At 39.3% G+C, this 25,280-nt stretch overlaps 1 protein-coding gene across 15 annotated transcripts in view; it reads right to left on the bottom strand.

Annotated features, from left to right (window-relative positions):
• JAKMIP3 (Janus kinase and microtubule interacting protein 3) overlaps positions 1-25,280 on the bottom strand; it is a 154,297-nt gene that overhangs the window by 42,645 nt on the left and 86,372 nt on the right. For 7 of the 15 annotated variants that reach the window (XM_075072721.1, XM_075072719.1, XM_075072718.1 and 4 more), the window contains 3 exons: positions 23,862-24,359; positions 2,297-2,512; positions 234-353 (listed from right to left, as the gene is read on the bottom strand). In XM_075072721.1, the coding sequence (XP_074928822.1) occupies positions 234-353; positions 2,297-2,512; positions 23,862-24,359 (834 nt within the window). The remainder of the gene's footprint in view (positions 1-233; positions 354-2,296; positions 2,513-23,861; positions 24,360-25,280) is intronic. The other 8 variants (XM_075072720.1, XM_075072728.1, XM_075072727.1 and 5 more) reach the window with 3 other exon arrangements.

The following is a 25,280-nucleotide window of genomic DNA, read 5'->3' on the forward strand; positions in this document are numbered from 1 at the left end:
TGCCTGGATAATGTCCCCATTCACTCTCTCTGGGGATCAGCTGAGAGCTGAGACTATCTAATGCTTGAATCTTCCAAAGCAGATATTCTTCTCTTACTCTGTGGATATGTTCTGCAACAGTTACCATATGAACCACGATAAAGGAGTTTAATGTCTCTAGTGAGTGTCCACTTGCCAGTGCAAATTCTGATATGTATTCATTTCCTAAAAATGTAATGGTAATTCTTACTTACAAGCTCATTTCTTTCTTCTGACAGCAATGCATTCCTATCTTCCAGTTTCCGGATGATTGCACTTAGCTCAGCAATTTTAAGTTGGAAACGCCGGGCATCTTTTTCATCCAGCTGCTGTTCCTAAAACAAAGACCAACTGCAAATAACTGTTCATAAGATCAAACTTTTTCAAAGACACCAAATTTGTTCTTGTCTGAATCCAACTATTTCTAACCTATTACACAGGAGAACGTAATCTGTGCAGGGGTTCTAAACTGTTTTCTTCCTGAGGCCCCCTCAACATGCTGTAAAAACTCTACAGCCCACCAGCGTTACAACAACTGCTTTTCTGCATATAAAAGCCAGGACCAGCATTAAGGGGTAGCAAGCAGGACAGCTGCCTGGACTCCACACCACAGGGGTCTCTGCAAAGCTAAATTGCTCAGGCTTTGGCTTCAGCCCCAGGTGGCAGGGCTGGGAGCCCTGGGCTTCAGCCCCACACCACGGGGATTCAGCTTTCTCCCTTGGGCCCCAGCAAGTCTAACACTGGCCCTGCTTGGCAGCCTCCCCCTCCCCCCCTACCCCGTGTGAAATCTGCTCACAGCCCGCCAGGTGCCCCAGACCCCTGGCTGAGAACCTCTGCCTTAGAACTGAAAACTGCAACATGAGACCAACAGAAAATTGAAGGAGCAGAAATGTAAGAAAGTATGCAAATGCAAAAGTATGTATATGCAAATACAGAATCACAAATGTTAAACTTGGAAACATGAAAGACAAAAATTGAAAACTAAGGCAATGTTTCCAGTATATGCCACTGTTGAACTGAGTATTTCAGGCATGTGACTCACTCTAAGTAGTCTGTTATAGGGAAATTATATTTATAAATACTGAAAAATAAATGTAGAAAATCTATGCAATTATACCATGGCATAAGTTTCTCTTCTATGAAGCTGTGGCACTACTTTAGCTTCTAATGGGTCAGTTACAAAGATTTATGGTTTAATCGACCAAAAAGTGAAAATGTTTAAATCAAATTTTAAATGAATACAAACATAAGAAGACATGTTTTTATTCTTCTAAATCAGAAAGCAGTTACATTATATTTACAAAAGTTATAGGATTTTTTCTTTCACTAGCATTATTCTAATGTTTGATAAAACTTAAGTACAGAACTTTAATCAGAGCAAGCAAATTAAAGTCCATGATCCTAATGGAACTTTCAGAAGTTCTAGGATTCCTCATTCAACAGGTGCAGGAGAGGCTCAGAATAAAGGATAAAAAAGATTTTTTTTGTTTGTGTTTTCTATTATCTATACTTTTACTGAGAAAATTAAGAACCACTGCAAAATAAATCTTGATGAGAATCAACAATGAAAAAAGTTAACATATGTCGCAGACATATGAGGTCAGTTAACTGAAAAATTTTACTATTAGCAAATTAATGCAGAAGCAGGAAGGTGGCATAGTTACATAGAAAGCCAATATAAAAAGGTGACTAAAATTTAATGCCATAGGATATTGCATAATATGAAAGAAACAGTGGAGAATAGGTAGTAGGTATTTAGTTCACTTCCTAGACCACTGGTTGAAAGCAAAAGCACTTAGCAGAATGCAAATATTAATAATAGAGATGTTCTAGTTCTGTAAGCTTGCATGCTGTTGGTTACACACACTACCTTTACTGACTTCCCTTTGTAAATTGTTCTTTTACATTTGCTTACAACATATACTGTTAGTAGCCTGGAAAACTAGCACACACACATTACTAGAAAAGCATTTGCATAATTTGTCAGCAGATACTATGTCACACTGTCAAATTAAAGTTTGAAGTATGATACATTTTAAAAAATTGAATATTTCACCTTGCTAACAAAAAACAAACCAAACCGAAAAAGCAAAAGCTTTCCCATGATCAGATTTGATTCTAGTTTTAAAGATCCCGCTATTGAATTGCCGCATTAAAGGAAATCTCCTTGGTTTGCTCTGTACTGCTATGGGAAAGCTGTTGCTTAAAATGTGCACTCATCAAGATTTTGTCATTTTTTTGTTTGCTTGTTTAGGTGAAACTACGTGAAAGTGCTTACGGGGCTTCCTGAATGATCTGAAGCGTCTCCTGCACCACTTGCATAAGGAAGTTCCCGTTTGGGGCTGCTCAGATGCCGATCAGACTCTTTGATCTGGGAAAGTTGTTCATCTAAAGCCTCCTTTTGGAGCTGAAGTCTCTGAGCATGCCCGGCTTGAACCCCTAACTCTCTTTCCAGCACGTAGACTGCTCTGTCTTTAAATTTTATCTCCTCCATCTACAAGGAGAACAAAATACAATCACAGAAGCATGCATGTTACAGGTCTCTGGTTACCATGGAAACTGGCAGAATCACACATTACCAAAGGCAACCATATCACAGTCAGTTTCACAGATTTGACATTCCTTAACACAAAAAACAACACCCTTTGGAAAATAAAACAGCAATGACTGTTTGACAATGGCCATATGAACGGAATTGCTTAATTGCTTCAGTAATATTGCACTTATTTCTATACTTTTAACTACTTTGGGAGCCATCCAGCAGAAATGATCATTTTGCACCAAGAGGTTCTCAGCTACTGTATCTATTTATTGTTATTGAATTCTTAGGTGCTTAGGTCCCAGGTGCTTTGAATTGGAGATGGTCCAAATCAATGCTCAAGAACCCACCCAAACTTTGCAGAGCAAATGGTTTGGAATTTATATCTGGGTGCTAATTTAAGAGCTGGACCCTACCTAAATGTTGGGCTGACCCTTGGCATGAAACAACCAAATTTTGGGATTGGAGGGGGGCTAAAAGATTAAGACCCCCAAATTTGGAATTTTGACAGTTACAATCTTATTTACTTTAAGGGTCTGAATTTTACCTTTGTGCAAAAGGCCAACCATGCATTGCTTAATAAATAACAATTCTCCAAGGGCAGTCAAAATCAGGGGTTAGCAACCTCTGGCACGTGGCTTGCCAGGGTAAGCACCTCCTGCATTGGCCTGGGACGGTGAACCAAGCCAGTGGGAGTTGCGGTCCGCTGAACCTGCCGACATGGCAGATAAACAAACTGGCCCAGCCCGCCAGGGTGCTTAGCCTGGCAAGCCGCGTGCCAGAGGTGCCAACCCCTGGCCTAAATGGTCCTTTTGTCACTGTGATAATATACACTACTGTAATAGAACCACAGCATCTCCTCCAGTCAGATTACACAAACAGCCAGTACATGTGGAAATACAAGATACTACACTCACAAGTTACATGGTTGTCAAATATACTTGTAGATAATGAATCAGTGTGGAAAAAATTAATCATGTCAGCTTCCTAAAAGAACCATATTGTTCCTAACTTCAGACACCATATTATATGTATGTGTATGTATAATATTTGTAGTACTTTAAATACTCCTGAAACACTACACATTTAAATGAAACAAGCAGCTTTTTTAACAGTGAGCTGTTCATAGACAAAATGCTTTCCCCTTAATGGGAGAGACAGTAAGAACTGGGTAGTCTACTGTTTTTTTGTTTTTTTTTTTGTTTTGTTTTTTTATAGGATTGTTCCCAAACCCAGATAAAAATGGAGGCATTAATTAGCCAAATATTTCATTGAATTAATTTGCTTTAAATTATTAATATCATGGTCAAACACAGGACTAAGAGACAAAAAACAGTTTTTCTTAAATTATATCTATTTCAAAGTGATTCTTGTTCATAAGAATGATTAGTACTGGACTCAGTACTACAATCCTTAGCACCAGTATTGATGCAAACAAGGAAATTCAGAGTCAAGACTGATATTCCCTCCATAGCAATTCTGTTGTGCCTAAATACTAAATAGTTGATGCAATACATAACACCACATATGGCACACCATCCCTAGTACTTAAGATCACACTATGACCTAAGGGCTAGATTTTTAAAGGTAGTTAGGCACCTAACTCCTACTTCCAGACTTTTCATATTGTGTAGGGAATATTTACTGTCTGGTCATTGTTTAGCAGAGCTGTGTGTAATATGTACACTAAACTGCAAATCTACTTGCACTGAGCCTGTGAAATTCTGACCCCACTAAAGTTTTGCCAATAACCCTATCACTCTATGTGTTTGAGGACCTCAGTCCATGTATTTGAAAATTCAGCTGGGAAGCTGAGCACAATCCCTCCCCTACCTGCTTTCCTTCCTCAAAAGCCCCCGTAAATGTATCTATGATGAGAAGGAGAGGAATATATATCTATTAGTCTTGCAATGGCAATCATCTTGTCCACTGATGAATTTCAAAATACAGAGCCCTCCTATTGTGCAGACTCTGGGATAAGAGCAGCAAAGTACAAAACACTCGTTTTCATTATCTGAAAGTACTAGCAGCACCTGCAGTAATAATGGAGGGATATGTGCTCTATCTAAAGTATTCACAATTCCTCACCTGCTTTGCACATCCTAAAATAAAAACAATAAACCCATAAGTGGGATTTACAATATTATAAGAAGTAAATACAGAGTCTAATTCAGGAAAAACAAGTATTGTTTGTAAACTACCTTTGTGAAAAGAACATGTAAAAATTAAATATGTGCATACATGATATGTTTTTCTATGAAAAACTATGCAAAAGTTAGTCTCCTTAGAAAACTGAGGAAATAAAACACATTTATTAAAGATGCTTTAAAATATTGAATTCCTAGGAATGCAGCGATCTGCTAAAGTTTGCCTCATAACAAAGAGATGTCTGATGAACTGTTCCCATGGCATAAAAAGTAAACTAAGAGAATTTAAATGAAAAAATATCTATATAGCCAAAGTCTCACTGATGTGAACACAAAGAAATTCTGTAACACAGACAACATTTTCAATTAAGAAAAACATGAAATTACAAAAGATTCAACAAAATAATTATATTCTAGTAAGCTTTTGATTTTTGCAAAAAAAAAAAAGGACTAAATCTTAGCTTAGTGAGGAAATAAGAAAGCATTAATATTCACATCCCTCCTATCTATTTACGGTCATAGTTATGGATTAAATACAAGGTTCTTATATATACAGTTCATTCTTTAAAATAAATATATTCATATAATTTTATAGCAGCAAAGTGTATTGAATAAATGAAGAAAGCATTTTTAAAAGATTATTTTACAGGGTTTTTTTTCTTCACAGCATTACTAACATTAAGGTGCTATTAAAAAAGAAAATTATTTGCCACTCACTGAAAGATCTTTGTGAATTTCCAGGTATGTGTCCAAAACAAAGCTATTGCACACAGTTGTTTCATTACTCTACATAGAAACATTGAAGTGTCTTCAATTAATGTGGCTACCTTCCTTATATTTGTATCTGGTTTCTTTAGATAACAGGACTACTTGTGAAACAATATCAATGAATATATATGAGCACAGTATCCAATCGTCTAAAGGAGAATGTCTTGCTTACCAGTGTGGATATTCCCACTTTATTTTTAGCAGGCTGTCTCCACCTAGAATGAATTCTTATGCTGAAGTGCTAATTAATAAACAGCCTGGGTGCATAACTACTGCCAATTATGCAAATATAAAGGCATGAAAAGTTGGGTCCCCCCATCCCTTGTGCTAGCAAAGGAAACGTCTAAGATTATTTTTCATCAAGCTGATTTCAAACCCTATGACATGATTTCTAGGGCAATATAAAAATCAATATGTAAGCTTCAATGCTGTAGAAATTTCCTCTTGTAATGTTCACAGGGCATTTATAGCTCTGCAGTCTCCATAAGAATCATTATCATGACTGTAAACTGCAGAAGAAGTCTGCTTTTGAAGCTTCCTATGTCTATGTTCAAAAAGCCAAAGCTATTCCCAGAAAAAGGTTTTAACTGCAAATCCTTCCCAAAGAAGAGGCTGTTACATGACATAAACATTTCCCCATAGGCAGTATGTCAGCAAGCAATTAGAATGTGTAAAATGATCTGCATTAGCGATCAGTTTCAGAAGTTCAGGTGAATGAGCTGTCAATCATTTATTAGTGGAATGGTAACTAAAAGTGCTAGATTAAAAGAAAGGGGATCTCTTCTCAAGTCAGTCTCTCTGACCTTTTGGAGATGTGCACTTGCACTCTGACAGAAGGAGAGATCCAGGGAACATCTCTATATGCAATAGCACTTACCCTCATTCAATTTTCCTTCATATTCCTTCTTTCAATATGAAGGTTTTTCTCAATGTTTTGAAATACATTAATATATTTGCCTCTTTGGATCTTTTCTAATGTGCGTCACTACAGAGGAGTAGCTAACCACTTTGTGTTCTTATCAAACTAATTGTACTGGAGGGAATAACTCAGAACATTGGACCAGTATTACACAATTGTATAGATACTATGTTTTATATTTTATAAATTGATTGGGTATGACAGTATCTCACTGAAGGGACACTGTCAACTAGTCAAAGTCCAAAATGTTAATTAACTCCTGCTAAATATTCCAAGCACATCTAAGCTGAGCATATGGGCTGTATCAACCCAACATTGATTTCAGTCATTCAGTTATGAATAGATGATAGCATCACAGTAGATGCAGTGGAGGACAAGCTGCGAAAGGGTGATTCTGTTGTTGATGATGATGATGAAATATCCTTCCATCTTCCTAAATAGCTTGAAAAATTCACACTCGAGATCCAATACAAAAACAACAAAAAGAACTATAGTCTTTGTTTATTTATTTCATTTTTCATATGTATTTATTTTGCCTGGCATCCATCCATGTAGCATCGGCACACGATCCATATGTTAATGCAAAACTGAATTAAATCATACTGGTGCTAAATGAACAGCATCCCTTCCTCGACTGTCCTAACCAATCATATGTAACTCAGAGATGGTCCATGGGCAACCAAATGCCAAATGGACAAAGTTCACTCTCAAGGTAAGTAAACTTCTAGTGAAAATTTACCAGAAACACTCTAGCCACTATCACTGAAGTGCAGATCTGGGGAATGTGAGCAAAAGCATTCAAACATCATAGGTTACACTTTGTAAAACAGACTAAATTTGTGCCTGCAATTCACAGCTGCTAAGTTTTGTGCATCTTTGTATATGACATTTCTCAACAGTGAAAAATGTCAGATTTCCCTCCCAGGTGCCCCTATCAATAGCAGCAGGCTTGGGGGAGGCAGGAACATATTGCCTGCAGACTTCAGAAGCCAGAGGGAGTTGGAGAGAACAAGGGGCAGACACGTATGCTGGGGAAATCAGGGATGACCAAGGTAGTAATGATTAAGGGACTGGACTGAGACTTAGGTGATCTGGGTTCCCAGTTCTGCTAGTTCTGTGAGCCCTGGGCCAACTTTCTTGGTGTCTCAGTTCCCTATAAAATGGGGATAATAATCCCTCCATTCTCTCTCATCAATTTTGATTGTGAGCTCTTCAGGGCTGGAACTGTTCTTCCAATGTTTATATAGTACATAGCATAATGGGTCTCTGATCACAGCAGGGGCCTCTTGATGTTACCATCACAGAAACAGAAGTGTACTATGATTGTTGGGAGAATCATGGGCAGCCTCTTATTCTGCCCCTATACCTATTGGCCTCTGAAATTTTGTCCCTTTCCTGCCCCTGCTCCCCCATTCTATTCCTCTCTGCCCCTACTCCAAGCCTGTCCCTCACTCTCCTCCTCATTTCCCTACCAGCCATCACCACCTTCCCTTGCTCCCTGAAGGCTCCATGCTGCAGTAAGCAAAGATAGCAGAAAAATGAAAGGCCACCTGTTTGCCTGAAGCCAGGCTCTCCATGACCATGGGGAGAGCAATGACAGCTGGCTCTCCCATAGCCCGTTAAATGCAGCATACTTCAACTGCAATAAAAGGTAATCTTGGGGGTGGAGAATCTTTCATGCCTAAAACCCTATATTTGTCCATGCACATGTGGAAAGCCCATTTATACATAAATACAAGGGATAGTTTGAAAATCTGTGGGTCAGATTCTCAAAACTTAATTGACCTAGATTCATTGAAGCTAATGAAGATGAGTCCAATTTACACCATTTGAGGGTATGGCCTTCTGTGTGAAGAATTACAGGCACTGATGAAGAGAGCAAGATAAAGCCCACTTTGAACATGTGGCCCTAAATGCTAAAGTTTAGTCTGAATTTGTAACAAAAGAAACTGTAAGACTGTTATATTTTAAAAAGTAAAATGCATTTACAGAAAAAATAATTTTGTAAAGCAGAAGTTAAACTCTTATTCAGAAGAGAAGGAGGAAAAAAAGATTCCTTGGGGAATATTTTTATACACGTCGTACAGGAATCAGCAACCTTTGGCACATGGCCAACCAGGGAAAGCCCCTGGTGGGCCGGGCTGATTTGTTTACCTGCCATGTCCGCAGGTTTGGCTGATCGCAGCTCCCACTGGCTGCGGTTCACCGCTCCAGACCAATGACAGCTGCGGGAAGCAGAGGGGGCTAGGGGATGTGTTGGCCGCCAGTTCCCGCAGCCCCCATTGGCCTGGAGCAGCGAACCGCAGCCAGTAGGAGCTGCATTCGGCCAAACCTGCAGACATGGTAGGTAAACAAATCAGCCCAGTCTGCCAGTGGGCTTACCCTGGTCGGCTACATGCAAAAGGTTGCCAATCTCTTTGTGACAGTGCACCCTGATAAGACTTTATGCTTACAAATGTATGATATAACTGGAATAGGGTTTTGTTACATATGCCATGTAACATATCTCTTTAAAGGTTACAGTCTACTATATCTACTCACCCTATTTGTATACATATATCATTTTGTACTTGAGGTTAGGAATATTGGTTGTACACTTGCTTGATTTCTAAGTAAGCTTTGCGATGCATTTGGTCCTCTTCTTTAGGAAGGAATTCGTAAGATTAAGTACGCAATCAGGAAGCATTTGGGGAACAATGCATCTTGGAATGCCCCAATCCACATAAGAAGTCTTTCTGGACACATACAAGATACCATGTGGACAATGGCTTCTGCCTGTAAAGACTGTGAGTCAAGCATAGACATGTGACTTGCCCAGGTGACTCCAGAACTCCATCTTGGAGCTGGACTTTGCATAGGAGTGAGGAGGGGGGGTCTCCGCCCACAAGAGAAAGTCTATTTAAACCCATGGGAGACCCCTCCATTTTTTTGGTCTTCAGCTGGCTAAAGAGGAAGCCTCTCCTCCCCCCAGAATACTTGAAATAAACTGGAACAAAGGACAGTAACTATGGGGGTATGAGTGATTGCTGGACCCAGGCTAAAAGGAGATTAGTCTGTAAAAAGGAGCATTCTGAAACTGGTGAGGATCTTATCTGTATTCAGTTTGATTAGACATAGATTTGCGCATTTTATTTTATTTTGCTTGGTGACTTACTTTGTTCTGTCTGTTACTATTTGGAACCACTTAAATCCTACGTTCTGTATTTAATAAAATCACTTTTTACTTATTAACTCAGAGTATGTATTAATACCTGGGGGAGCAAACAACTGTGCATATCTGTCTATCAGTGTTATAGAGGGTGAACAATTTATGAATTTACCCTGCATAAGCTTTATACAGGGCAGCTTTCCATTTCCTTTGTGTTGCCAAAATGATGGAACGGGAACGTAGCAGGGCCAGCATCTGGCCCAGTATTGATACCAACAGACTCTTAACTATAAGAGCTAGGTAAATATTACAAAACAGTGTTTGTGACCACTTCTTGAAACTTCTATTCAATTGGATCATGTTTTGTTCCTTGGTAATTCACTATTTGGGAACACCCACCTGAAAGGGGAGAAAATGTTTGAATGATGGGAGAAAATCTACAAGCAAACAACAACATTCACATTTACACACACACGAGAACTGGTATCACTATTTGTTATTCACTACTCATCATTTGAATTTTACAATGTTTAAGTCATCCTATTATTATTTACCATGTGATTTAAGGTTTCAGAGTAGCAGCTGTGTTAGTCTGTATCTGCAAAAAGAACAGGAGTACTTGTGGCACCTTAGAGACTAACAAATTTATTTGAGCATAATGAAAAGCTTGTGCTCAAATAAATTTGTTAGTCTCTAAGGTGCCACAAGTACTCCTGTTCTTCATGTGATTTAAGGGACCATCACAGAGAAATAATGAATGGCCAAAACTTAGTTTGAGAACAAACCATAAGCTGATAATCATTCATCTGAACTATCCAATGGATAGATGTGAACAACAAATACTTTAGTAGAAATATGGATCAAACTGCAAACAGGAAAAATGAGCTATATTTTCAATTAATATTATCCATAATTAATAATTTGACCAGCTCTGACTATACAAAACCTGATGGAGATGCCATTAAACTGAGAAATCACCTTTACTACTGCACATGGGAATTTTTAACCAGCATATCTTCCATTCTTTTCTTACTTACAAATAAAAGACAGTCAATCAACAGTAAAATAAGCAATTGAAGGATTTTTGCTTCCTACTCTTTTCACCTGATACTTTGCTTTAACGCCCACATTTCTTCAATATGTTATCGCTTCCTAGGGAAAGTGAGAAGTGTCAGACACGTGTCTGTAAACATGTAGTGCCTGGTAATCAACAAGATTTTTGCCTTTTTTCCCTATGTTGATAAAGCATTTCTATAAGAAGCAGGGATATTTGGAACACTGCATGAGCCTTCAATGGTGGGCTATTAATCTTTTAAATGATCACTGTCAACGACAGTATTTTTTAAAAATCTGGTCCTTAGTATAGTCTATCCTGTTGTTTATCATTTATCTTTTCTGACCAACATACATCTCATATGAAACCTACACTGATATTATATTATCCTGGATTTTAGTCCCCACTGTGCATAAACTGCAGTCCAACTAATCTGATAATGCTGACATGACTAATGGGCCCATTTTTCCTTGATACGCATCATGAATGTATAAGTCTCATTAATGTTAACAGAAAATGTGCATGTACTGGAGGGAAACTAGACCCTAAAAATGTAATTGAAGCCACCTTGGTAGTGTTTTATGATATTTAGAGAGCCACAAATTAAAAAATAAAAATCAAGTTTATTAAATAATTACAAGTTCTTTAAGAGGACATTGTTCATATGCCTACTTGTTACAATATGACATGTGATTTTCATCTTTCATAACTTAAGCTAGTGAACCAGGGACAGCTTGACTGTGCTAAAGTTGTGCTTCTCTGGAGATCACCACATACAAACCTTTCAGACATAAATAGCTCATGCCAAAAAAAAATGTCTTGGGTTTAGGAGCTACAATTTTCACTCTTGATTAAACAGATAACATAATGTTCCATGTGACCAAAACCTCTTCCCATTTCTTTAAATGTGGGACACAGTCTTTTAACATTTTTCATAAGGAGAGACAATAGAAGAGGACTTTGATGAAATACATTATGACAGACATGAAAAATCACAGAAACTAGAAGTATGATCAGAAATCACATACCAGATGCTAAGTTGGGGTGACAAAAGCTACTTTAAATTATGTTGTACCCAGTGGGAAAGAGAGTTTACTGAGTGATGATTTGTAAAACCATATGTAAAATCCCAGTTTTACAAAATCACATTTTGTATTATTTTCAAAACAGATGTCACATTTTAAAAATAATAAGCCCTGTGCATTAGAACTTCCTCGACACAAGAAATGGAGTCAATGTCATCATCTCCTCTCTGAAGACTTCCGCCTCCAGCAAATGCTATTCTTCTAAAATACTCAATTTAAGTTCAACACTTACAAAGAAAATTTTATTTTCCAGTCTATGATTGCCCTTTGATGTTGAAATGCACTTGTGAGCACAATCTTATTTCAGCTGTAAATGGAATCTCTTTTACGTGACCATGGAATTTATATTGGATTTATGTATGTCTGTGGCCATACCATCAAGGCTGTGATCTCATTTAGTCTCACAAGCCAAACAATGCTGATAAATCCTTGGTTTGGGTCCTCCATGAAAAATCCATTACTTATATAGTGATAAGAGGCAAAAATAGCCAGTGCAATTTTAGGCTATACACTAGACACATTTAATTGTTCCTAACCATATGAGCCTAATTATACTCATTGTATGAGTAGAAAGTAGCACATCAGGTGAAGCAGGGTTAGGTTGCAAAGGAAGGTCACCTTGATGCTCAAATTACAAAGTTATGTTCTAAGACCTGTGCAAGGCAAGAGGTTAGACTAGATGATCATGATTAAGGTTACGTTTTAGTCATGGGTATTTTTAGTAAAATTCATGGATAGGTCATGGGCCGTGAATTTTTATTTACTGCTCATGACCTGTCCATGGCTTTACTATATACTCCTGACTAAATCTTGGAGGGGGGGGCATCCCAGGGTGCCACGGGTGCTGGGGGGGGGTACTCCAGGAGGTGCTGCAGGTGCTTATGGTGGGAGCAGCTCAGGGGCACCGGGGGTCCTCATGGAGGTGGTGGGCAGCAGTCTGGGACTCCTGCTGGTGATGGGGGGGAGGACGCGGGCGGCATGCGGCCCAGGAACCCCACGGGTGCTGGGGGAAGGAGGGTTGTACGTGGTCCAGGAACCCCGCAGGTGCTGGAGGGCGAGGTTGGCAGGATCCTTACCTGGCTGCGTGTGCTGCCTCTGCCCTGAGTGCCAGCTCCGCAGCAGCTCCCATTGGCTGGGAACTGTGACCAATGGGAGCTGTGGGGGTGGTGCCTGTGGAAGAAGGAAGTGCGCAGAGCAGGCTGCTGGGAGCTGAGGGAGGGGGATGTTGCCATGTCTGGGGAACCCCCCCAAGGTAAGCACCATCCAGAGCCCTCACCCCCAGCTGCTCAGGTGGCCTCTGGGTCAGCCGCACTGACTACTGCAGAAGTCCCGGAAAGTTATGGAATCTGTGACTTCTGTGACCTCCATGACAAACTCGCAGCCCTAATCATGATGGTCCTTTCTGGCCATAAAGGATATTAATCTATGAATCCTGGGCATATACAAATATTAAAGAAGTAAACAAAAGAGAAAATCATTTTTTAGCATGGTCCAAGAAAGTATAAGTAAGAGTAATGGGATGTTGCTGAGTAAAGGAAAAAATTTCTAACAGTATGGCTATGTTGTGGAAATTGTAATAATCTCCCAAAAGAAGCAATAAAAGACTGCTCACTTAGGACATTTAATAGTAGATCAGAAAATGCCCATTTGAAAATCCATCACATGGGCATAGAAAAGAAAGCTGCTAGGTCTGATCCATCTCTAGCTGCTACTGGCTTCTGAAAAATAAAATTATGATACTACATGTTACTAGTGTAAAAATCTGAAATTAAATGTTTAAGAAACATTTTGACTGTGTGTGCAAAGTAACGTATACATTATATTCTAGCAATATTGTTTTATGGGCACAATTTGCCTGCAGGTGATGAGCACTGGGTTATTAACATCTGATCTAATTAGAAGTGCTCAAATACAAGAGATAAAAGTCATAACTTCGTGACTCTTTCATATAAAATGCCTGAGAAGTCTATTAAGTGGAATGTTTTTACATACACTGTTAGAAGACAAATATACCCATTTTCAATCCAAAATTTTCTTTCCTGCAATGTTCATAGATGAAGGCAGATGAATCCAAATGAGTCCAAAGTTTATGATTTCATAGATCACTGGTATTAACATATAAATGTCCCCCCTGTCACTTGGTAAGTAAACTGTCACACTCTGTAATAGGTTGGAACTCCCCTGTGGTAAATATTAACTGTGAAATTTATGAGATCAGAGAGTCTTTGTTCCATTTGCTTTTATTATTTGCAGGACTATGTAATATTTAAGCACCTATGGTATGAAATTACACAAGAGTGGTATATTCCTGGTGCTTAAAGTTAAGCACACAGTGAAATGCTTTACTGGATCATGACCAGAATTAATTCCCATCCCCTCAGGGTTAAGTTGAACCTCTGGAGATTCTCCATTCACATAATGCTGCTCTTTGGTTGATTAACTAGTGCTTACCCTGCAGTTCACAGTTTAAAATTATTGAATTAGTTACATATTATTTATTCAATTTGAGGTTGCTGTATAATATTTATTGCTTAAAAGGTTATTTTATATTTTTCTGCAGGTCTAAAGTGAGATGTGATCATCTTCTATATCGTATCTACATACAATGAAAAAGGAAAATAACATCAATCCTAATTTGAAAAGAGAATATAGGAACAATACAAAATTACCTTTTAAGGCACATTTTAGTTGATTATGTATGAATCTATTTTCCATTCCGCAGCTAAGCCTGCCATGATGGAGCAGGATGCCTTCTGTGAGTAATTGTAAAGATGAATAATTTGAAATTAAAAAGTGTACCTCTCAGCAATAAATAGCTTCAGAGGGTTTTTATTTAAAAAGGCTTAATCTCTTTGCAAAATTATTGACTGGTCTGTGGGTAGAACCTATTCTCATCCACAATTACAAAAAACAGTATTTTTTCAAAGGGTGAAATAGTTGCTTGTTGGTGTGGTTTATCCTACCGCCTTTGTTAAAATTACTAAATAATGAATTGCACATAAACTGAGGAACTTTTAATGTCCTGTCATGATTCCATTAACAATATAGAACTGGATGTCTGCCATGCCCTTTACGAAAACATGTAGTCCCTAAATGTGCAACAGGGCATTTGCAATGTTTATGAATTATGGGCCAGATCCCCAGCTGGTATAAATCAATGGAGGTCAGAGAAGCCACTTCTACGCTATTTGGGAAGAAGATCAGCAGGAACATTATGCAGATATCCAGCCTGAGACTTAGCTATGACTTGCCTGAAGCAAAATATGTTAGCTTACAAAATCAGTGCTAGAGTCACACAAGTCAGACAGCTGGAGGACTTCCCCAACTCAGCATCACTTAGAATAGCTAATTTGTAACAACAGGAACAGTCACAGGTACAATGCATTTTTGAATAGCCTTCTAAACTTTCCCATAACTTCTAAATGAGCTCCAGTGAATACACCCCTCTTGCTATATGACAAATACTTATACATTGGAAACTAATTCACTGTGGAGGTACAAGGGACAAGAGTGTACAACTGTACTATAAGTGTCTTTTGAACCCAACTTGTTGCTGGAGGTGTGGGAGGGGTACAGTTAGAGAAGGGTGCATAGTAAATACAAACTGGGTGTGGGGCAGAGGCTCCCTCAAGTCCTCTCCAGACCCCACTTCCATTCCTTTACAATGTCTTTCTCCCCCCACCCCTGAGTGGATGCCCAGGGGGGACGGGGGGGGAGGGTTCTTTAAACAAACAAAAGTTCTCGTGCCTCTTCCTTCCCTCATGAGAGAGGGGCATCTGTAGGAAAACAAAGAAAGGGAAGGGTGGCCTGGATATCAGGTAGTCTTCCTGGGTTAGTCCTTTGGGTTTCGTTTAAACTGCCTCTACTGTCTGAGGTGGGGCAACTCTCTTCCTGCTCACCACCACTTTCTGTGGCAGGTTTTCTCATTGAAACTCCAGTCAGAAAAATCCTGGCAGAGAACCTCGTTAGTACTGAAAAGGCTCAGAGGAGCTCGTTAGTACTCATACTGGCAGAGAGGAGACATCTCCCTTCCAACAGGGTCATGCCTTTTACCATACACACATTTACGCAGTTGTCACAGTTCAGGGGAACTGCAGCACCTATATTCCCCCTCAGGTGGTCCAGCAAGGGCACCCACTTTCTGGCTTCCAGTTCCCTAGCTGTTGCCTCTCTTGGGTGGAACGTGTGTTTCTCTCCCTTCTGATCAGGGTATTTCCAGGATACACAGTTCCCTGCCCTCACTGTATTTCCCAGCACAGACAGGGTGCCCAAGGACATTTGTTTGTTTTCTCTTCAGAGACGGCTAACAGTTATAATTGCTACAGTTAGAAATTACCACACAGCTCTTCATATGCAAGCCTACTTTATTCTGAAGCATTACAGAAGAAAAAAACATATTAAAAACAAGACCGAGACCGAATGCCTACACAGCAATTTCACAGCCCTGCAGCCCAAGCCCCTATGAGCTAGGGTCAGGTGACTTGGGCCAGCTGCAGGAGTTGAATTGTAGTGTAGACATACTCACACACACACACACAAAACCACACATTAAATATGTGTCAGTGGAGCATCCTATGATCCTGTCTGCTCCTTCTACAGCTGGGGGCTGCTCTGGACTGTGATCTGCTAGTTCTACATTTTCTGAATATACTCAGTGCTAAATCAAACAGACATTTGGAGCAAGTGTAACTGGATAAATCCAATATGTGAAATAAGGAATAATCCACTCTGTATGAGAGTGGAACACCCATGATGACATGGATAGCATCTGAGACTAAAATCAGTGATGACTGCCACACCTCACCATCTATTCACCCAAATGAGACTGAGGAAAGTGTCAGACCGAAAGAGTAATCAGCTGCATAAGTAATTACTTATGGAAAGTCAAATCATAGAATTATAGAAGATTAGGGTTAGAAGAGACCTCAGGGTGTCATCTAGTCCAACCCCCTGTCCAAAGCAGGACCAACACCAGCTAAATACTCCCAGCCAGGGCTTTGTCAAGCCGGGTCTTAAAAACCTCTAAAGATGGAGATTCCATTACTTCCTTAGATAATCCATTCCAGCGCTTCATCATCCTCCTAGTGAAATAGTTTTTCCTAATATCCAACCTAGACCTCCCACACTGTAACTTGAGACCATCGCTCCTTGTTCTGTCATCTGCCACCACCGAGAACAGCCTAGCTCCATCCTCTTTGGAACCTTCCTTCAAATAGTTGAAGGCTGCTATCAAATCCCCCCTCACTCTTCTCTTCTGCAGACTAAATAAGCCCTGTTCCCTCAGCCTCTCCTCATAATTCATGTGCCTTTTCCTCCTAATCATTTTCTTTGCCCTCTGCTGGACTTTCTCCAATTTGTCCACATCCTTTCTGTAGTGGGGAGCCCAAAACTGGATGCAATACTCCAGATGTGGCCTCACCAGTGCCAAATAGAGGGGAATAATCAGTTCCCTCGATCTGCTGGCAATACTCCTACTAATGCAGCCCAATATGCCATTAGCCTTCTTGACAACAAGGGCATATGGTTGACTCATATCCAACTTCTCGTCCACTATAATCCCCAGGTCCTTTTCTGCAGAACTGCTGCTTAGCCAGTCGGTCCCCAGTGCATGGGATTCTTCCGTCCTAAGTGCAGAACTCTGCACTTGCCCTTGTTGAACCTCATCAGATTTCTTTTGGCCCAATACACCAATTTGTCTAGGTCACTCTGGATCCTATCCCTACCCTCCAGTGTATCTACCACTCTTCCCAGCTTAGTGTCATCTACAAACTTGCTGAGGGTCAATCCATCCCATCATCCAGATCATTAATGAAGATGTTGAACAAAACCGGTCCAGGACAGACCTCTGGGGTGCTCCGCTTGATACGGGCTGCCAACCAAACATCGAGCTGTTGATCACTACCCATCGAGCCCCACAATCTAGCCAGTTTTTTATTCACCTTATAGTCCATTCATCCAAGCCATACTTTTGTAACTTGCTGGCAAGAATACTGTGGGACACCATATCAAAAGTTTTGCTAAAGTCAAGATATACCATGTTCACCTCTTTCCCCATATCCAGAACCAGTTATCTCATCATAGAAGGCAATCAGGTTGGTCAACCATGACTTACCCTTGGTGAATCCATGTTGACTGTTCCGGATCACCTTCCTCTCCCCCAAGTTCTTCAAAATCATAAATAATATTTGCCTGGTACCCAGGGCTGCTTAGAGGATTCAGGGGGCCTGGGGTCTTCGGCAGCAAGGGGCCTCCGCTGCCGAAGACCCGGCACTTCTTCGGCGGTGGGTCCCAGGGCGGAAGGACCCCCTGCCGCAGGTCTTTGGGGCACTTCGGTGGCGGGTCCCAGAAAGGAAGGAACCCCCACCTCTGAATTGCCGCCGAAGACCCGATGCGGAAGAAGCTCCAGGGGCCCAAGCCCCGCAAGAGTTTTCCGGGGCTCCCACAGCGAGTGAATGATTCTCAAGTTATACTTTCCTTGGAGTCTTGTTTTGACACACTGATCTATTTTAAATCACACTGACTCCAGTGAGTGTTGTGGTTGGTCAGTACTAAACAGGACCAAGCGCTTAAAAACAATTGAAAAATATCACCTAGGAATTGCATTAGAAAATAAATGTATACTTATTCATTGGTTAATTGAAACCATGCCTAAATATGATGCATGGCTTATTTCAGTAAAGCAACATATGCCATCACAGCAAACTATCAATAGCTTCCTGCACCATAGGACAACCTTCAGAACAAATGTGTATTAGTTTTAAAATCTTGACACTTATAGGCCCACATCCTCAGCTGATGTAAAGTGGCATAGCTCCACAGAAATCTCTAAATCTGTTGACTTACAGCAGTGAAAAATGCAGCTCATAACATAGCATACAATGTCTATGTTACTATTAACAATATTTAATTTACAAAGTGAAAAACATATTGGTTCATGATTTTTAGTATGCACAATCTATGCCTAAATGTATCTTTTATAGGACTCTCATCATATTGCTTTTTTTTCTTTGCAATTGGTTTAATAAATGAAAACATTTATATTCAGTTATTGCAAAGGCAGAGATCCTATCTTGGAATTTCTAAATACTACAGATGACAATTTCCTAACTCAAAAAGCAGTAGAGAATCCTGTGGCACCTTATAGACTAACAGATGTTTTGGAGCGTGAGCTTTCGTGGGTGAATACCCACTGCGTCTGACGAATTGGCTATTCACCCACGAAAGCTCACGCTCCAAAACGTCTGTTAGTCTATAAGGTGCCACAGGATTCTCTGTTTCTTTTACAGATCCAGACTAACATGCCTACCCCTCTGATACTTAACTCAAAAAGTATAACATCCATCATAGGGGAATTCTATATCTGACCTTGTCTTGACAGATAAAGAGGAACTGATTGGAGAACTAAAAATTAATGATAGCTTTGGTACAAGTGATCATGACTTGACCGTATTTATAACGTAAAAAACAGAATAAAGCCCAGACCAGTGGTACATGGTGCTTTAAAGGGGACAGTTTTATAAAGCTGAAAACAATTGTGAGCCATAGCACCTGGGAGGTCAAATTTAATCAGAAACTTGTTTAAAAACACTTTATTAGATGCCCAAAAACCCACAATCAAGGAAGAAGGCTGACTTGATTTAAAAAATGACCCAAGTTAGAGGGAAAGTGAAGGCAGCTATAAAAATTCTATACACACACACACACACACACACACACCCCTAAATGGAAGATAGGGTAAGTTGATGGTAATGAATATTAATCAGACGTTAGAAATTGTGGAAAATTGATCTGAAAAGCAAAAGAGCAGAATCTATGGCCAGCAGAGTTAAGTACAATAAGAAGTAGTATATTAGAAACAAACAGAATCCTAACAACGTTGTTAGATATGGTAAAATTATCAATGATAATACAGAAAAGGCAGAAGTATTTAATAAATATTTCTGTTCTTCATTTGGGGAGAAAAAAAGAGATATATTGATATCATATGATAACAGTCCATTAGTATCTCAGGAAGATGTTAAACAGCAGCTACTAAAGGTAGACATTTTAAAATAAGCAGATCTGGATAACTTGTATCCAAGAGTTTTAAAAGAGCTGGTTGAGGAGCTCTCTGGGCCATTAATGCTGATTTTTAATAAGTCTTGAAACACTAGGGAACTTCCAGAAGACAGAAAGAAAGTTAATGTTTTGCCAATATTTAAAATATGTAAATGGGATGACCTGGGTAACAGCAGGCCTGTCAATTGGATGTTGATCCTGGACAAGATAATGGAGTAGCTGATAAGGGAGTATATTAATAAAGAATTGAAGGAGGGTAATGTAATTAATGCCAGTCAACATGGGTCTATAGAAAATTGATCCTGTTAAACTGGCTTGATAACTTTTTTGATGAGAATACAATTTTGATTGATAATGGTAATACTGCTGATGTGATATCCTTAGACTTTGGTAAAGCATTTGACTTGACCACACAACAGTCTGATTTGAAAAAAAAACAAACCAGAAAGATACAGAATTAAAATAGCATACATTAAATGGATTAAAAGCTGGCTAACCAATAGGTCTCAAAATGTAATTGTAACAGGGAATCATTATCAAATGAGTATGGTTTTTCTAGTAGGGTCTCACAGGGATTCGTTCTTTGTCCTACACTATTTAACATTTTTACTAATGACTTGGAAGAAAACATAAAAATCATCACTGATAAACTTTGCACCCGGGAAAAAAATTGGGAGAATGGTAAATGATTCAGAGGATAGGCAGAGGTGAAAGTAAGTCGGTCCACTCTGGTCCAGCGTACTGGTAAGAAAGTGGCTGCCGGTACACAGTTGCCCATACTGGCAGGGCTGCTGATGAAGGGGGGGGAGGGCAAAAGGGGCGGCTGTTCTGGGGCCCACTGATTTAAAGGGCTGCCACCGTGCCTGCGGCTGGAGCCCCAGGACCTTTTAAATTGCTGCCAAATCCCCGGGTGGCATGTGCCAGGCAGCGCTGAAGGGCTGGCTGGAGTACTTTGGTCCCACCTCTGCTGCCCAAGGCCTCACACATTCCGGGGGCCCAGAACCCTCCTGCACCTTTCCCAGGACCCCAGCTGCCCTGCGTACAGGTAAGTCATTTAAGTTACTTTCACCCCTGAGGATAGGTCATTGACATAGAGCACTTGCATTTTAATCTGGCTAAACGTAAATATATACATCAAGTACAGATCCTTGGGGGACGCCGTTATTTACCTCTCTCCATTTTTACAGCAAATATTTCCTACATTGTCTGATAACAAATTTAGAAACATTTTACTTTCCCTCAAAAAAAAAAAACCACCCCTCCTTTCCAGTTGACCACAAATGAGGAAGCTGGCATGTGACATATACTGCTGATCAGCAATAGTACAAACATACAATCAGACAGAGACGAATGGCACAAGATGAATTGGGATTTTGTTTCCTTTAGAGAGTTTTGAGGATTTGTTGTTGTGGAATCCATATTAGGAGCACATGAAAGATGCCCTTCTAACAATGGGGTAATCTAGACACATGACACAAGGAATAGCAGAGAAAGTAGACTTCATGGAAAAATCTCTGTTCCAGTATTGAGCAGGTACTTAAGGAATGAGAATTCCATTCAAAGTCCCATTAACTTCTTACTACGAGTTTGTCAGGGCAAAGACTACGCCTTTTTTGTGTCTTGTACAATGCTAAGAATATTGGTTCCAATGCAGCAAAACACTAGTTTTATGCTTAAATTTAAGAATTGACTTCAATGAGACTAAACCAGATGCTCAATCTAACCCCATGCTTAATTGCTTTACTGACTCGGGTTCATTATCAACATTATAGCAAATAAATAAAAATACAAGATTGAGTCTGAGGGCACACTAACTACACCAAGTTAGGTGAAATGCATTAATTACATGAAAATATTTGATTTTCATTATATTTGACTTTCATTTCAAAATTTCTAATTTTAAAAGACTTGAAAAAATCCAATGAATCACCCATCTAAGTCAGATCTGACCTATCCACCACATTTTAAAAGTGGTAAAGCATTTTAATACCCTTAGTCTCAGGCTTTCATGATCAATAATTCAACAGTCTATCAATTCAACAATCATTATCAAAAGTGAGTTTTAGATCTGTCACAATTTCATTGAGATGGGCTCAGATGGCAAATCTGAGCTACCTGGCACATAAGTAGGTGTTTCAAAGGATCCTGGGTAATACAATACTAACCTAACATATGGGTGTAGAGTTTAGGTACTCTACAACGACACAGACAATGTAAGAAACTTTGCACAAATTTGATAATGCATAACAAGCTACTTAAACTCTATGTTACACAAGATGGAGAAATGGTCTGTTATTACAAAGTAATCATGCTGTGGCTCTGCTGACATGAAGAGATCCTCAGAAGGATTGACACTAAACTTACCCTTGTATTGAAACTATTCTGACCGTGCTTTATTTTTCAACCCAATCTGAAGTTTACTGGGATAACTGCAAGAACTTCAAAAGGAGTAGGAAATTCTTATTTTTCTATCATATCACCCACTGGCTACTAGCAATTTATAAATAAGTTGTTATCTGTCTATAATTGCAATGGTCCTGTATTTTTCCTTAGTTGTTAGCATTCTCTTTCCACAAACTCTTTTGGAGGTCAACTTGGCTTCAACTCTGATTTTCTTCTGGGGAAAGTAACACATTTTGCTGCTATATTAAACAGATATTTTAGAGATGTGCTTCCAACAGTTTGAGAAGAAAGATACATACTTTGCTACCTGGGATTAATATTTTTCCCTATTGAAATATTCCAAGCTTCTATACCATGAGTTGATCAACTGCAATTACTTCATTCCACCCCGTGCTAATCACATAATAAAGGGACTCAAAAAGAGCTTTTCTGAGGAAAAGTGGTTAAAAGAATCAGAGTACAAAATTAATTAATGCAAATGTGTTTGCTTCAGAAAACTATTGCATCTTTAACCTGCACTGTGAATACTGCATATGTCTACACAGTGTTTAGCAAAATGGGTCCTCCACGTATACTGGGGACTCTAGAGACTAAGGGTACATGATTGATCTATAGCGTAGTGATTGGTCTATCGGGGATCAATGTATCGTGTCTCATCTAGACACGAAAACATCGATCCTCGAACACGCTCCACGTCGACTCCGGAACTCCACCAGGGCGAGAGGCAGAAGTGGAGTTGACGGGGGAGTGAGGGCCATCAATCCCACGCTGCAAGGATGCGAATTAAGTCAATCTAAATTGATCTAAGATATGTCAGCTTCAGCTACGCTATTCTCGTAGCTGAAGTTGCGTATCTTAGATCGATCCCCACCTCCCCCCAGTGTAGACCAGGCCTAAGTGCTAATACCCATTATAATAAATAATAATAATGAACAACCACCACCACCACCACCACCTCTGTTCCATGCACAGAACTCCCATTCACATAACTGGGACTTTCCTAAGAGGAAGAAGCGCAGACTATTCAATAGAACAGAAATTTACTCAGTAGATAAGAGAATCACATTGTGGATAAGATCTGCAATGTGGATAGGTGCAAGGAAATTTGCATAACACTTTTCCCTTTTCTTCTACGTACCCATTATCCATTCTGCAGGCACTGAGTAGTTAAATCTACACCAAACTGAAAGATAACAAGGGTGAATTTAGACAGATGGTATTAGGATTTTAGCCCATTTCTGTTCACAGCTTTGTGAAACTTGTGTTTTCAAAGCCACCATATATTGCTTACCAGTGATAAGGAGCAGCTTTCCTTCTGGAACAGAAATTATAATTTAAACACATGTTGCTGCAGCACAACAAGGAAAAGCCTTGAACTAAATTTCTGAGAGCTGAGAAACAATCATCTTGCAGGATTTACCTTATCTATCTTATCAACAGAATGTTTGTTCCAAGGATTCAACCAACTTTTTGCAGCACTCACCTTAGTGGCAGAAAGAATGCTGTAAAAACATGCTAAAAATTTAACCTATATATTTAGAAAACCTCATTTTAGACATTGTCATTGTGATGGGTGAACCTCAAAAAAGTCAGAGATACTGCTTGAATAAGCACCCAAAAGTTGATGCCCAGTCATGTGCATCTGAATCATTACTCCAGCCCAGAGCTCTTTTTTAAATGGCCAAAAAACCAAAAAGCATATATATTTACATCAACACATACCAGCCTGCGAATTTCTCTTTCGCACTCTCTCTTGATCCTGCTGATTTCCTCTTGGTGTAAGTGATACACACTCCTTATCTCTGCTGCTTTAATTTTGTCAGCTTGAATGACCAAAGTTAAGGCTTCCTCCACTTGTCTCTTAGCCCCCTTAAGTTCTGAAATTTCTTGCTGCATTTTGATTTTCTCAGATTCAAACCCTTTCTTGGCCTCCTCTTTCGCTTCTGTGAAAAGCACTGTTTTAACCTTATCAGGAGCCCCATCTCTTACAGCATTAAGAAGGCCCTGTAATCGCTGGTTTTCATTATCTTTAATCTTTATAACTCTAAGAAGCTCAGATTCATGCTGTCTCAAAAGTGCTTCTCGAACAGCCTGGAGTTCCTTCATTTTCTCTTCATGAAGTTTGGCCTTAAGTTCTGTTACCAACACTATGTTTTTATGCTGTTCGTGCTCTTTGATTTGTTTAACTTCTTGGTTTTTCTCTCTTTCCAACTTGCTGATCTAAAAAGAGAATAAAAAAAAAAAGATACAGGTTTTTGCAAACAAAATAATTCTTTCAGTGGGAGAATCTGTATTCTAATGTGGGGCAACATATAATGAGAGTTGTCATTTCATAATTTTGTAACAGAGTTATATAATTGTTTATTAGCTCAAAACACAAACCTACTGCTGTGTGCTAGATCATACATAGAATTAGACTTTATTTGGTATTTGGTTCATATTTCATGATCCATCGCTCTATTATGTGGTGAATGTTCCCTTCTCCAATGGTTCCAGATGAAAATCAGATTACTGAACTCAGGTACCTAACTCCTTTGATGTCCAGAAGAGATATCCACTAGTTTACTATAGACTTCACTGCATCAAACACCTTTATGCAAGAAACAGCCTTAAAATGAGGAAATACAATATATTTAGAATGGTTAGACACAAGCTAATTGTTCATAACGTTAAACAAAATCTACACTACAATATTTTCCTGGGGAGGAAAAGCCTTTTTCAGAATTTTAGGAAAATGTTTTATTCGAAGTCATAATCTTTCGTTAAAAATACAGCCGATCCTTTTAAGGAGTTTTAAGAGCTTATTGCAACCAGTCCAAGTTTTGAAATTCAGACAGATGACTTAGTCAGTGGGACTCTCAGCTAATAATAGTCAATTCTATTTGCAGCATAAACACTTCTTTGTGAACACTTCTAATCTTAGTACCACATAGATCCATTGTCTCATGCAGATGATTCAGAAGCCCAGATAAGTGTTGTGTCTACTTTGCAATTCCTATATATTCATCTAACATCATCCTCGCAATCAGTTGTGATAAGGAATATGACTGCTAAAAGCATGATCAGTACTTTCTAATGAGGTTGGTCCTGAAGTAAGCACTGGCTAAAAACCTCCTTCCTTTCATTCTTCCCCCCCTTCTC

The sequence above is a fragment of the Chelonoidis abingdonii genome, chromosome 15 (genome assembly GCF_003597395.2).
Source record: "Chelonoidis abingdonii isolate Lonesome George chromosome 15, CheloAbing_2.0, whole genome shotgun sequence".
Taxonomy (NCBI): Eukaryota; Metazoa; Chordata; order Testudines; family Testudinidae; genus Chelonoidis; species Chelonoidis abingdonii.